General features: G+C 55.4%; 5 protein-coding genes across 5 annotated transcripts; 3 read left to right on the top strand and 2 right to left on the bottom strand.

Annotated features, from left to right (window-relative positions):
- Positions 1-246: 246 nt before the first annotated feature.
- HMPREF1541_03789 (uncharacterized protein) lies at positions 247-1,151 on the bottom strand (the record flags this gene model as incomplete). Its single annotated transcript, XM_008718137.1, has 3 exons — positions 247-532; positions 581-1,017; positions 1,080-1,151. 3 exons carry the CDS (start codon positions 1,149-1,151, stop codon positions 247-249), a joined length of 795 nt encoding a protein of 264 aa, XP_008716359.1.
- Positions 1,152-1,528: 377 nt separating this feature from the next.
- HMPREF1541_03788 (uncharacterized protein) lies at positions 1,529-3,111 on the top strand (the record flags this gene model as incomplete). The annotated part of the gene is made up of 2 exons (XM_008718136.1): positions 1,529-1,714; positions 1,768-3,111. 2 exons carry the CDS (start codon positions 1,529-1,531, stop codon positions 3,109-3,111), a joined length of 1,530 nt encoding a protein of 509 aa, XP_008716358.1.
- Positions 3,112-3,588: 477 nt separating this feature from the next.
- On the top strand, positions 3,589-4,701 carry HMPREF1541_03787 (uncharacterized protein; the record flags this gene model as incomplete). Its single annotated transcript, XM_008718135.1, has 1 exon — positions 3,589-4,701. One exon carries the CDS (start codon positions 3,589-3,591, stop codon positions 4,699-4,701), a length of 1,113 nt encoding a protein of 370 aa, XP_008716357.1.
- Positions 4,702-7,261: 2,560 nt separating this feature from the next.
- On the top strand, positions 7,262-9,757 carry HMPREF1541_03786 (uncharacterized protein; the record flags this gene model as incomplete). Its single annotated transcript, XM_008718134.1, has 1 exon — positions 7,262-9,757. One exon carries the CDS (start codon positions 7,262-7,264, stop codon positions 9,755-9,757), a length of 2,496 nt encoding a protein of 831 aa, XP_008716356.1.
- A 2,648-nt stretch (positions 9,758-12,405) lies between these two features.
- Positions 12,406-13,785, bottom strand: HMPREF1541_03785 (uncharacterized protein; the record flags this gene model as incomplete). The annotated part of the gene is made up of 2 exons (XM_008718133.1): positions 12,406-13,618; positions 13,736-13,785. 2 exons carry the CDS (start codon positions 13,783-13,785, stop codon positions 12,406-12,408), a joined length of 1,263 nt encoding a protein of 420 aa, XP_008716355.1.
- Positions 13,786-14,442: the final 657 nt, after the last annotated feature.

Genomic DNA, 14,442 nt, shown 5'->3' with positions numbered 1-14,442 from the left:
AGTCTGTACGGCGTCAAATGACTCTGTCAGCCCAAACCGCCAGTCACTACACCAGCTTTTGATAATGCTTTTGATAGATACTCTTGATGGGACATGGTCTATCCAAATCCGATATGATACAGAGGTGTCGTCTCGATTTATGCCTTATGGTGACTCCTTGGGTGCCCATTTGTGGCAAAGATGATCCCTGGAAGAGGGCATAGTAGCTGGCTTCATGACCAGAATGCGATCTTTTCTGCTGGAAGTCTATTCCTTGCCTTTGCTTTTTGGGCGCGGACCACCACTCTTGACGCGACGCGCCTCGGGCCGCTGAAGATGGTGCGCGGGGATCCATGATTCATCGTAGCCCTTGGAGCTGGTAGTCACGGCGGGTCCTGCAGCATCGACTTCGACAGGCTCGGCTTTCTTGATGGGCTTCTGGCCTCTTGACTTCTTCTGCTGCAGCTGTGGGAAGTAGGGGACGACCCAGATATGGTAGAAGGCATAGCCGACGCCAACGGCGCACGCGACCAAGAAGAAGTAGAGGAAGATCCTGTAACGCTGTCAGTTGCTGCAGAGATGAACCTATGCGCGCACTCACATTTGAGGATCAAAGAAGCTAGAGTCAGGGTCGACAACAGAAATGGTGCCATTGTAGGCTTGCATGGTATAGAACGTCTCGTCCTTGCTGACCACGGCAGCCAAATTAAGGCGCAGCTCCTGAGGGTGCATGTTCGTCTGGAATCGATAGGGCAGGGTTTGCTTCTCGCCAGCGGGGATTTCGACAGCATATTGCTTGGTGGTCAAGTTACGAACCACGCGCGAGCCCTGAGGATCGAAATCAGGAGTCCAGAGACTGCCGCCAACGAACTGGACAGTGACAGGCTCGGGCTCCTGATTGCTGAAGGAGATGAGGGAATCGGTCGGCTTGCCATTGACAAGCTTAATGCCAAAGATCTCAGCATCTGGGAAGGATGCAGAGACAGCGACGGAGAGCGAAGGACTCTTGCTTGGGGCATCGATCTCCTCATCGACGATCTGCAGGCAGTCAGTCAAATGGTGGGCGAAGTGGGCGAAGTGGGCGAAATCGGAGGACGTACACCAGCTTGGCCGAGGACAGGAATGGACTGAAGTCCAACCAGGAGCAGGGCGAGATCCAATAAGATACCCATGACAGCGACGGCAAAGCAGAGAGATAGGCTTGGGGGGAGATGGGTGTGTAGAAGAAGTAGGGAGTGTTCGGGTGGTGGTGGTGGTGGCAGGAAAATGGCAGCGTGGCAGCAAAAGAGCACTGCAGCACAACCGCCGCCCCCGACCTGCACCTGTCCCAATGCGCACTAGATCAGTGAAATAGTGGGGACAATCGCGAACGCGCCTGCGCCTGCGGAACTGCAGTGAAATGGCTGTGCCAAATATAAGAAATAACTTACCCCAGACGTTTTTTTGGACAGCCGCCTTTCTACCGCTTTGTCCTCTCTGCTATTTGCGCTACCCCTCTTGCACTTCTACAACACTTAAGTGCATCTTCACATGACGGCCAATGCCCTTCATGGCTCGATACGATCCCTTCTCGCCGACATTTGAGCATCCGCTTCTAAATAGTAGCCCGGACTACGGCGCCCGATCTCAACCTTTCCGAAATGGACCAATTGGTGCACTTCTGACCCAGACATCGTACCGCGAGCGGCACAAGAGACTCAAGGACCAAGACTTGGAGAAGAATCAGTTGATCGAGGTATATACTATCCAATCCAGCAGCTGTCAAGATTGCTCACCTTTGTGTAACAGGACCTCCTCTATCAACTCGAGACCACCCAGAATGAACTTCGATCCTTGCAACTCGACCAGAATCGAGAGTCACAATTTAACAGAGACATCCAGTTGAGGGAAGACTCCCTGCAGAATCAGCTGCGACAAACTAAGGAGATCATGGACCGTAATGCCTTCGTCACCGCTTTGATCGATGGCGACGGCATGCTTTTTACTAAGGATCTCTTGTCTAGGGGTGAGAAGGGTGGCAAAGAGGCTGCTACACTTCTCCAAGCAGCGCTTACTGACTTTGTGTCAACTGATCTCGGCCACCTCGACTCGGTGCGAATCACTGTCCGCATCTACGCCGACATATCAACACTCTCTGAGAACCTGACCAAATGCAAAGAGATTGACAAGCCCAGTGTCCTTCACGACTTCATCCATGGATTTAACAACAACAAACTCCTCTTCGACTTTGTCGACGTGGGTACACGCAATGATGCAGCTGGTGATAAGATTAGCGAAAACATGCGCCTCAGCCTTTACGACTGCCACTGTCATGCTGTGCTACTGGGATGTTCCCTCAACAACGACTATGCTCGAATAATCGACAGAGTTGCCCAAGATACAGAAGTCGCCAATCATTTGGTTCTCCTCGAGGGTGCTCCATTTGAAAAAGAAATCGCAGATCTGCAGCCCGGATTCAAGATCGTTCGGTTCGATAACGTCTTTCGCTCCACTAAACTGTCACCACCTAAAACTGTCACCAACGTGACTCTCCCGGTCCTGGCTAGGGTGGAATCGAACAAAACCAGTGGCAACAACTCTGCCTCCAGTACTCCACAGATGAATTGGGCCACCGTTACAGCTCAAGCACACACGAACCCGACGAATGGTTCGAATGGAACAAACAACAGCCCTGCTGCTGTCACCACGAAACCCGTCAAACAAAGTACTCCCGCCACGAGCGTCAATGGAGATACCAGGAGCAAGGGTCAAAACAAGAGTATCAGCACAAACCGACAAGGTCAACGCATCGATCGCACAGATGAAGCCATTCCAAATTACGAGATTCAGCGGGTCAAGAAGCTCAAGCTCTGTAACACCTATTATTTGCAAGGCATGAAATGCACCTCCAGCCACTGCACGCATCGCCACGATTATCCCATCTCTAATTACGAGCGCAAAGTGTTGCGAGAGGTGGCCAGGATGACTCCATGTTACTATCGGACCGACTGCGACGATGCAGATTGCATTTATGGTCACCGCTGCCCTCAGAGCAAGCCAGGTGAACCAGGATGCTATTACGGTGAGGATTGTCGATTCTATGGCTGGGGTCACGGCATCGATACACGAATTGTGAAAACGGTCAAGGTCTAAATGCTGCTAGCATATCATACCTTCGCTGACAAAGCTCGGGTCGAGTCTTTCTATCTCGGAATACCAGCGGGTTTACTTTTACGGCGCCATAGCAAGCATGATACCCATAGGCCAACGAGCCAATGATACTTACGAAGGCGCAAGGTTCTGAGATGGGCACAAACCCTCAATCATATTTCACATTCACAAGGACCACATTCTCTTTCTCGATTGACATGATCATGCTTCAGGAGACGTCCCTCACGAGTTTCTGGTAGGCCCATCGCAACAAACAATGAGACATCTTTGTTCGATAGTCATTGCATTGACACAGGTCCCTGTTGAAGACCGAACAATGAGACAATGCAGCTACAAAGGCTGTGGCAACAAAGCCGCATGGTCCTAGGAAATTGCGCTCGCGTTCTGGTATAAGTAGGTCGACCCGACGCCAGTACAGAGGCAACGGACACAAACGAGCAAACCCACCCAAACAGCAACATGGTTCTTCTTGCAGCCCCATCCTCGAGCAGGATCAATATTGTTGACTCCCGGCGAGTCAATGGCGATTCTCGTGCCAACCCTTCTGGAAGGGATACGCGCCACGAGCAATCTGCCCAACACCCTAAGGCTGACCCACGCTACGACGAGTCACGCTACACTAACTACAAGGATTCCTACGTCTCTACGATTGCTGCTGCTCGAGGTGGGCGGCCCAGCGAAAGTTTGCGTAAGATCGACGATCGACCACCTCGCTCTCAAAGTACTCGGCAGCCCAGCCGTCGCGAGTCTCATTCAAAGGTGAGCCAAATCTCTCGCCGTCGGGAGGAGTCTCGCCACACCGCCATGGGAGATCGGGATCCTTACACCGCTGATCATCGTGGCGAGTCCCGACACACTACTCGTGACAGCCGTACTAATGGCAGATCCGTTCACCAGGAGGTCGCCCGCCGAGATGAAGCTCCGTCTAGCACTCAAATGGTCAGACAATCAACCCGCGGCGACGATTCTCGACACACTACTCGTAACCCCGGCCAGACCGAAGTCGGTAACGCGATGCGGAGTGAGCTGGATGCAGTCGTCCGCAAAGGTGAGACTCCAACCGTCAAGGACTCCACCCGCCGCCTGGAGCGTCGCAACTCTCGCTCCATCGCCTCACGCATCACTCAAGCCCTGATGCCAGATTGCCGCTCGAGATCCATCAGTAATGCCATGGGCGTCATGCGCCTCAGCGACGACGGTGAGAGCACGGTCCGCCCTCGACAAAGGGTCATGGCTTCGCGCTCTGAGCGCCGACCCAGTCGGTCCAGCGTCAGAGGATTCGCCGATATGATGGACGTCTCCAATGCCGTGGCCGAGCGCTGCCTAACGAAGATGCGTGGTGGCGACACCGACACGCGAACCTCGCGCCGCCAGTCTCGACCTGCCGCTTCAGGCAATGACGATGGCGACCTCATCAAGATCAGCGAGTCCGAGTGGCACCGCATGCAAAAGAGTGCCGACGCTGTGCAATACAACGAGGACGGGAGTAGGCGCGAGGTGGGTGCCATCACCAAGGGTGGGTTCAGATACCGTGCCGTTGGTGGCGGTTACTACGGGTCCGACTCGGAGTAGGACTTGGTGAAACCAGTGCATCTGACGAGAGAGTAGACAAAGCATTCTGATAGACAAAGATGCCAGGCTAGGATCATCGCAACGATCCAAATGGTCTGGGATATCCAAATTGACACATTCATTGTTTCTTACAACATTTATATTCCACAACGATTCTTTTGGCAAGTGATCTCTCGCTGGACAGATTCTACCCCGAACAACACGACGGAGATCTTCCGACAAGACTGCTTAGTCTTTTGCTCTCTGTCTTTGTCATGACTGCGTGCAGCGATGTTCGTTGTCGAAATCATGACGGCACAGCTGATGGCATTTCGTCCGGACTGCACAAGTACCCCTTATCAGAGAGCCTTGCGATCAGCCTTGCGAATCTTGGCATCTGATCACCACTGTACCATCACTAGCTTCGAATCTACAATAAACCACCTGCTACTTGAATCTCGAGCCTCACTGCATTTGTCAGATCAGGCTCCAGTCGTTTCGTGATCTACTGTTGATGTGACTCTGGCACGTGATATGTTTTACGAGAGGTGCCGACGACGAGGCTCTACTTCAGAACCTCCTACGTGGGTCTACTTTCTTCCCCTCAGCCTGCTTCCTCATGTTTTTTGTTGCCTCATTGACGAGTTGCTGATAGGTGTACGCTCTGATTTCAGCCAACACTGTGGACACACCTTTCCCAAGTGATCTTGATTCGCGCCAACGGCGCCGAGCCGGTGTCAGGAAATCTCCCCCCATAACTTGCTCGCAGGGAATGCGCGCTCTAGACCGGATTGGCGGTGCTTGCCTGCATGAACTGCCAGTCGATTGACATGAATGCCGAGTGCTGGATGTGGTCAATTCGGTAAATTTGTTGCAGATCCGTTTTCATCAGCTGAACGATACGAGACGAAGTACCGTAGCAGCACAGGATCTCCGCTACCAACGTTAAGTCATTCTTGATGAGATCAAGCCGACACAAAAACAGGACTCGATTCTGGGTCCCGAGCAATCTTGAACTTGCCGGTGGCTGTGGGTGCACACGATCAGCGAACACCCGGACAAGTTGTGCCAAGCTTCCAGGGTTGACCTTATCGTGCGCACACAAGTATATGGCGGTATCTACAAACTTGCAGCGATATGAGATCGTGGGACAGGACTGGGCTCGATGGGATGCGCGGAGATCCAACTAAGGACGATCGGGCCATACCAGAATGGGCATTGGTGTGACCACGCGTCGGCTAATTACCGCGGCGATTCGACTCCCGAGCCGTAGCACATGGGGCATAATAGCCGGCGAAGCTTAACTGGAGAGCAGCAGCAAGGGGGAATCTGGAAAGGGGATCCCTTCGACTGTCCTTCAGCTTCCTCCTCAGGTCCAGGGATCGATCTTTACCGTCAAACCGAGTCAATTACTGTGTCAGGGTGATCCATTGCTTACCACAGGAGGTTCTTGACCCAAACGTGGAGTGTGAATTTAGGCCTGGAGACCTCGAATTTGGGGGCCAGATAATTCTGGCCAAGGCCTACCCCGGTTCTCGGCGCAGAATACGAAGATACAAACCACTCAGGACCCCTGCTCACCCCCCCCCCATCATCCATTCGGATGTGTGTATCAAACCTGGCGGCATGCGACGCCATCAGGCATGCGCCAGGGGTGCAGGAATATCTGCCCCTCGCAAACACCATCCGCCAACTCGTACTGTGCATGGGTGCGACAATGTGAGTCTCCTTCCAGGGGGTTCTAAGAACTCCTCAATTCCTCGCGTCTCGTAGAGCAACAGAGCCCACATCATACATAGAACAGCTCCACTTCCAGCTGCCGAAATCCGGATACCGCGCAAGCTCAAAAAGCCGATGGAACCTTCAGCTCCAGCGAGGTGGCAGAATGCTCCGGAGTGGTCAACAACATCTGTGTCCCGGGCGGTCATCCAGTCGGCTGACGACATCTGCCGGCACATGTATGGCTGTCTTATCGATCTGATGTCTCTTGCTCAGCGAGCTGGAATGCCGACTGACAGCACACGAGGCAAAGTCGTTGAGATTCGGACAGGAGGCGAAGCACTGCGTTCCTAGAGCTCGTATTCGTCCGCGCCTCGCTTAAACAATCGCCACACCACACCACGGGCTCCATCGCGTCCTTGGAATGCGCTGGACTGACACCAGCTGAGGGTCTCAAGACAGCTCGGCTGCTTTCACCGCCCAACCGAATAGACCACACGAGCATTGGAAATCACTCGCCACACGCTCAACACGTCGACAGAATGTGTCTGGATGCTTCAGCGCGGATGATGCCCAATCTGGATCCCTTCATCTCCCCCTCCATGTATCACAGGTCAGCGACGAGCACCATCATTGCCGACCGACTTTGGTGGAATGTTTGCTCGCGATCAGGGGAAATGGCACAACACACGCAAGCACACCTGTCTCACTCTCGACTTGTGCTTATAGTCGACGCCTGTCGTTCAGCCAAAGTCTATCACACGACCAACTAACTAAGACAGGACTTCGACTTGTCCCTCAGCCCCAATTCGGGCCCGTTTTGACCTTCTTGTCACTCCTTTAGAGCCAAAGTTCACCCATCATGAGGCTTCACTCGCTTACAGCCTCCTTGTTGGCGGTTGCCGTCCAGGCGAACCATCAGCATTTGCATCAGAGAGATGTTCTGCCTCGCGCAGTCATCGCAGTAGGGCCCAGCGGCGTCTGCCCGGTCCAGCCGGACATCACCATCATCGTGCAGCCTGTCTACAACGCCAGTGCTACGAGTATCTCGTATGTGACGGTCACCAACACCGCCACCCTCACCCAGACACCCCCGCCACCGGTCACGACCACCTTCACACCTCCCTTCACCGGCGGTCAGGGTCTTCCGAGCGGCCCGACCGACAACTTGGCAGACTTCTTCTTCCTCGCCTTCAGCACTCCTGCAGCGGGTCCTGTCATCAAGAGAGATTATGACCTGGAGCGCCGACAAGCCCCTGCGCAGAACACCGCCATTCCGGTCAAGCTGGTTGACCTCTCAGTTGCTACTCCCGGTGCGCCCGCCCAGGCAGCAGATCGATGCGATGGTGCTACGCCCTTCAACTTGATCAATGGTGTCCTGAACTTCCGACAGGGCGGCCAACTTGTATCTGTTGGTAAACTCCGGGGTGCTGAGAGTGCCATCCTTGGCTCGCTCATCAACCCTCCCAACGATCAAGTGAACACCTCGTTCAGCGTCAACAGCGCTCTCCTGAACTGGAACGCCCCTGATCAGGGTGCGGCCAGCTTCTTCAGCTGCGCTCAACAGATTTATGCTGGCTTTCCCGCACTAGACTTCGATGCGGCAGCTTGCACGCCCGTGCTTGTCGCTCCTGTCGCTGGCGCCGTCTGCGTGTCATATGTCACCTCGTCCCGTCCGGCCGACCCTACATTCACCCCCCCAGTGTCGCCAACTTCTTCGACCTCGGTGACTTCTGCTACAGTCACCTCGACCAGTGCCTCCACCGTCACAGATTCCACGAGCACTTCCACCGACTCCACGAGCACGTCCACCGATTCCACCTCATCGCAGTCTAGCAGTGCAACCACTGAGTCTACCAGCTCATCGTCGGGTACTTCAGGTGTCCAGTCTACTACCTCTACTATTACTTCAGATGTCACCAGCGTCACTACCTCGAGCATGACCATGACCACGACATCCGCCGGTCTCGACGTCTGCCTGCCCAACCCCTGCCAACTGCTCAACGGCCTGACTGGTACTGCTTTGACCACACAACTGGGTCTGTGTCAAGCTTCTCTCGGCGATATCCTGAACACCAACCTGCAGGTCGCTGCCTGTATCCCGCTTACGATCCTCGGCACTACGTCCGGCACTGACATCGCTAACTGCATCAGCGTTGGTCTCGGTTGCCCAGCCAACCCCTCGACGACTGCGACCACAACCAGCGGTCTGATCCCCGACCTACCTCTCTGCATCTCTGTCCTCCCACAGACGTGCTTGAACCTCAATGGGCTTACCACTTTGCAACTCGCCGGACAACCAGGCCTCATCACAAGCTGCAATGCTAATCTACTGGCCCTGCTCGACCCTAGCCAGTTGACTAGCGTCACCACCTGTCTCACTACCAACCTGCTTGCTGGGGGCTCCGGGATTGTTCAGTGCTTGCAGGGAACTGTTCTGTGTGCTGGCTCCTCAACAACCGCCCAACCAAGTTCCACGCCATCTCCCATTCTCGATCTACCACTCTGCATCTCTGTTCTGCCTCAGACTTGCTTGAACCTCAACGGGCTCACCACTCTCCAACTTACTACCAACCCAGGCCTTATCACGAGCTGCAATGCCGATCTGACCAGCCTGCTCGACCTCACTACCTTGACTGGCGTCACCACCTGCCTCACCAACAACCTTCTGGCAGGAGGATCTGGTCTTGTCTCTTGCTTGCAAGGAACAGTCTTGTGCGCAGGATCCTCAACAACAGTTCAACCAAGTGCGACACCAACTCCGCTGATTCCCGACCTGCCACTCTGTATCTCTGTCCTCCCTCAGACCTGCCTGAATCTCAACGCACTGACCAGTCTCCAACTTCTCGGCAACCCGGGTCTCGTCACGAGCTGTAATGCTGACCTGGAAAGCCTCCTCAACCTCTCTGTGCTGGGTTCTGTCACTACCTGCCTCACCACCAATCTGCTCGCAGGAGGCTCAGGTCTCGTCCAGTGTCTGCAAGGTACAGTCCTCTGCACCTCGTTCACGACGTCCGCAGCATCTGCCACGACCGCTTCGGCCACCACTACCTCCACACCTCCGCTCCTGCCCTCAGGCCTGCCAGACTGCCTCGTCGCCAGCGCCATCCCCCCGGCCTGTCTCAACTTGAACGGCCTGAACGTCAACCCGGCCGACGTGCTCAACGCCGCCGGCCAATTGTTAGCCCTGAACACTGGCATCGCCCAGTGCTTGACCGACCTGACGACCTCGGGCCTGGGCGCCACGGCGCTCAACACCCTCACCACGGCCAGCTGCTTGGTGCCCCAGGCCCTCGGTGCCATCCAGGGCGCGAATATCCTGACTTGTGTGACCAACGCTGTGGGCTGCGGACCGTGATCGATTTCTATAATATCACGGGGTCTCCTAAAGGAATTGGGACTCCGTTTCCTGGGACCGTGAGAGAGATGAGTGTGCGTCCTCGTCCCGAAACAGGAACACGGATAAGGGGGTTTGGAGTAGTTTGATTCTTCTGTATCTATGTTTGCTTGTCTGTACGACTCCCATCAGGTGGGAGGCAGCCGTGTAATCGAAACATCAGGGACGGCATTTTGGGACTTTTTGAGACGACAGAACCTGTCCGATGGTTGGAATGAAAATATGTGGCCAGACTTTGCTGCCTGTGCTTAGCTGTATTCGTCCATAGGTGCCAGCAAGTCAAAGCAGATTTGATTAGTGGGAGAATACCCCCTTCACCATGATTCCGGCTTTTTGTCTTGATGATCTCTTGTCCTGTGGGGGTTTCCCCTTGTTACTTACTTGCCTTCTGCTCGCCACCTCGAGCCCCCAGCAGCGGCATGCTGTCTGCCTGACCGTCTCGAGCAACGCGCTCTCCCTCTCCCCTCTCCATGATCTCTGGTTCCCATCCAGATTTTTCTGAGGTGTCACAACTTCCCGCGACTTTCCAAGGCACAACCGGGGGTCCTTCCTCCGGCCAAACAATGCAATGCCACTGCTACATAATGCGAGAAAAAGAATGAGGGGGCAACAATGGGAGACAAAGACGCCCCGTGGCGCTGGCAATGCTCTTTCTCCGGGGACAAAAAGCATACAGAATGTCCTGCTTTGCGATACGCACGCTATAAGATACCCTAGGCTCGCACATCTCGGATCCAGATTGCCCATAACTTAACAACACAAATCAAACTCAGCACCACCACCACCACCACAATCCACAAAACAAAACATGGTTCTACTACCCACTCCACAAGCCTCAGCGGCTCCCAGTTGTAAAGAAACCACTCGCCACACCACCACCCGCCACCGCGGCGAGTCTCGTACTAGAGCCACGGAGCGAGCCACGGACCGCCACACTACTCGACACCACTCGCCCAGCTGTGCTGACACCCGCTGTACCGACCGTGATGGCCGTACGGAGGATCGCGCCCGCCACTCCACGGTCCGGCCATCGACGCGCCACGTCCCTGAAAGCCGACACACCGAGCGGTCGCGTCTCGTGCCCGACGACGGTGAGAGCCGCCGCACCGCCTTCGGCAGCCGCGACCCCTACACCGAGACCGCGCGAGGCGAGCCTACTGAGCGCCGCACCCTCGTGCAGCGTGCCAGCACCGTACACCACAGCCGGACCACCGAGCGCTCGCGCCGCACCCCTATCTCCGCCGGCATCTCCGACCGTATGAGTGGACTGACCGTGACCGACCGTGACCGCACCGTGCGCCCGAACGACAATTCTCGCGCCCTCGCGGTCGCGCCGCGCCGCAGCTCCGTCGTTGCCCGCAGCAGCACCACGACCACCACGCACCGGTCCGAGCTGCCCAGCCGTACCGCCGCCGACGACTCTCGCGCCCTTGCGCGCTCCAACACCACCAAGGAGCGTCGCAACTCGTGCCACGATCGCCACCACCAGTGCAAGTGCGTTCGCGAGGTCGTGCACGTCCATGTCCACCGCCCTGCGTACTGCCCGCCGCCGCCAGTGGTGTATCGACCGGTCGTCTACTGCCCTCCTCCACCACCACCAGTGTACCCACCTTGCATCACCCGCTTCCCCGAGTACTATCGCTGAGCAGATAACTCGCAATGAGTGAGAGCTTCGAGTCGATCCAAGAATGTAGCGGTAAAGGGTTTGCAGAGGTAAGTCACGGCCACAATCGGACTTTCCCTTTCAAGACAACGAGTTCAAAAGCCCTGCCCTATGCAACGTTGCCTCAAGCCTTTTGTCCTTTAGACCTAGCACATTTTAATTCCCCCATTACCCCCTTCACACACAATCATTTCTCACTTCTTCTCATCGCCGTGCAGATGAAATCGTGTTCCGTAGTTGATACGAATCAATCAATCAGCAGCAGCAGCGGCAAGTAGTTCGCAGGCGCGCCTCAGTAATGACTTGACTGACCTCCAGAGCTTGAAACACAATACCACACGCAGGCAGCTCTGCTCGATGCTTTTCTGCCTGGCCGTCGTACTTGCCAGTTCGTAATCACCTCAAGGCTTCAACTCGGCGGCAGCTGGAGCGGCTGCATGTAATCAGGGGCATCGTATAGATCAGGAGGGTAGCTTTGCGAACCATTCGAGGTAGGGAGGCATCTTGCCAGGGCTTTTTCACTGCCTGGAACTCCGGGGCGCTCCATGGCGCGTGGCTGCCCCCAACAACCATGGTGATTCCAGGCTCTCACATCCAATTTTCGCAGGCACGCTCTGACACGCGAAGGTCAATCGACCGCAGCGTGTCGCACTAGTGGCGACGTCGGCAGCATTATTGAAGTGCCACCCACCATGAAGTGCTCGCTTCGTGCATTGCCGACTGTTGGACCGCTCGCCGAGATCGATGCCGAAGGTGCTCCGCAGGCTGGAAGCAGAAAGGCACAGGCGCCGTGACATGCAAGGTCAAAAGCAAAGACCCGCCCTGACATTGGCTTGATCATGTACCCAGCCTCCCTGGACGTTGACTGTGAGGAGCTCATACCCATCCCCATAGTCGAGATCGGGGGCATCGGTTCTACCCAAGAGATCTGCATTGCACCTGAAGCTCACTTGGTGCCCTGCCGTCTCATTGCTTCAACGGCTTTGACTGCAGTCGTGACCTGATGCAAGAAAGTTTCGTCTTCAACTTTCACGTCCTCGCTCTGCCAGTCGTTATGTCTGTTTGAGCCCTGACGGTCAGACAGATCCTGCGTTTTTGCTCCCAAATGCTGGTGTCCCAGCATCTTGGCCATGTTCTTGAACCCTCGGTGATCCAGGTTGAAAGGCATGAACTCTACAATGGCTGATTTGGGAGGCAGGAACAGACCGTGCGTGAGACCTGCGCCGTGCACGCCCACGAGGACGTCGGTTTTGCGAGCCACGTTGATCTGGTCGCGGAATGGAAGTGCTGCGAAGTCGACTACCTGGATGACATGGCCAGGAAGTCGGGTTTTGAGAGTGTCAATGAGGCGAGCTTGGTCTTGAAGACGACGTTTGGTAGTGCGGTCGATAAATGTGACTGTCAGTGGCTGGGATAAGGCCGTGGAGGCAGCTGTGAGATTGAAATGTGTCAGGACACGGTCAGTGAAGGTTTCGAGCAGGGATGAGCTGCTGCAGTCGAGGTCAATCCAATCACCCTGCCAAAAAGGGTTTGCTCCACCTGGAATGGAGATGACGATGTTGCTCGGGGGAAGGGTAAGGATGTCTTTTGATCGAAGCACTGGGCTGGGAGTGATAGCATGCCAGAGATCATGATACGGGCCATCTTCGAGTTCGTCCAGGATCATTACTTTGGTATTGGCGTGAACCCGATCAACCCTCCAGTCAGCAACGTCCTGCCACCGCGATATGACGTCGAGACTGTGCATAGTTGACATGATTTCCATCAGATTGTGCCACAGATTGAAGTTGGCGATTTCGCGCTTGACGAGAATGACCGTGGGCAGCTGCTGATCGAAGAAAGGTGCCCGCACAGGGGCTTGGCCACGTCTGACCAGGCTGACCATCATTTTGAGGACTTTGGCAGGCCCAGTGTTGTACCAGTACGGCGGGAAGCTGTGGAACGATGGGGCAGGAAGGCCGTGCTGAGTCTTGGGTTGAGATTCGAGGCTACAGTCCACCACAAACCTCTGCAGTTCCTGGTCTATGGTTGCTGGGCTCGCTACACAGAACGAGTCGGTGCGCCCGTTCAGATCGACGGTGTGACTGAAGCATGTGAGGCTGGCCGAGGAATCGGCGTCGCAGTATTGAGCCGCCGAGTCTGCAAATGACTCGATGTAGCTGCAGTATGGTCAGTGCTCCATTGGCGGCATCGAGGGGCCTCTTACCCTTGCCCAAATACATTGCGACACCATGGGGACTGTGACGATTCCTGAGTGCGGATGTCATGGTCGACACCTTGGTTTGCCAATGCTGCGGAACGAGCTGGATGTCGCAATGTCAACCATGTCAGTACTGCAACAAGCATCAATGTGAGAAGGAGGCGCGATGGGTGCCCGAACAGCCGCCGTAGGACGGGAGTGACGACCATTCCTATGGTAAGCCGGCTTGAAGTCTTGGATCACGGTGGTCACTTGCACGCTCTCGGAAAGCTGGCCATGCGCAGACCAGACCCATGGACCTGCTTGAGAACCTGACGGTATGGCGGCGACCACCAACACCAATGTTCCTGTATGTGCCGTGCAGAGTGCTGTCCTTGGCTGGGCCAAATCTGGCCAGGCAGTACGGAGGTACAATGGTGCTGACAAGGCGCAGCTCGCTAAAGCCTTCGGATCACCGGCAATGGCAGGGCTCAAGCCACCGCCGCGCCTGGTTGCGAGGCTCGCATATCAAACCAATGACACGGATTGAAGACAGTCGTCGTCGGCAATACACCGAAAGAGATGTCGATGTTGATGCCGGTGCAAACATGGCACTGGATGAACAGGGATCACGGTCCTGCGCAATCTCAACCACAGGCGAGCTACTGTATAACTTTCCGACGCCGTGCCGTGCCCGACCACTCACCAATCGTAGGCCGTAGCTCGCATCAGGGGGCCCCGTCTCAAGCGATTCACTGCCTCGACCATTTTATTTTCGGCTTCATTTTGGCCCCTCAAGCACTA

The sequence above is a fragment of the Cyphellophora europaea genome, assembly GCF_000365145.1.
Source record: "Cyphellophora europaea CBS 101466 unplaced genomic scaffold supercont1.3, whole genome shotgun sequence".
NCBI lineage: Eukaryota > Fungi > Ascomycota > Eurotiomycetes > Chaetothyriales > Cyphellophoraceae > Cyphellophora > Cyphellophora europaea.
The sequence above is the reverse complement of the archived record's forward strand: the minus strand, read 5'-3'. Positions and strand labels throughout refer to the sequence as shown.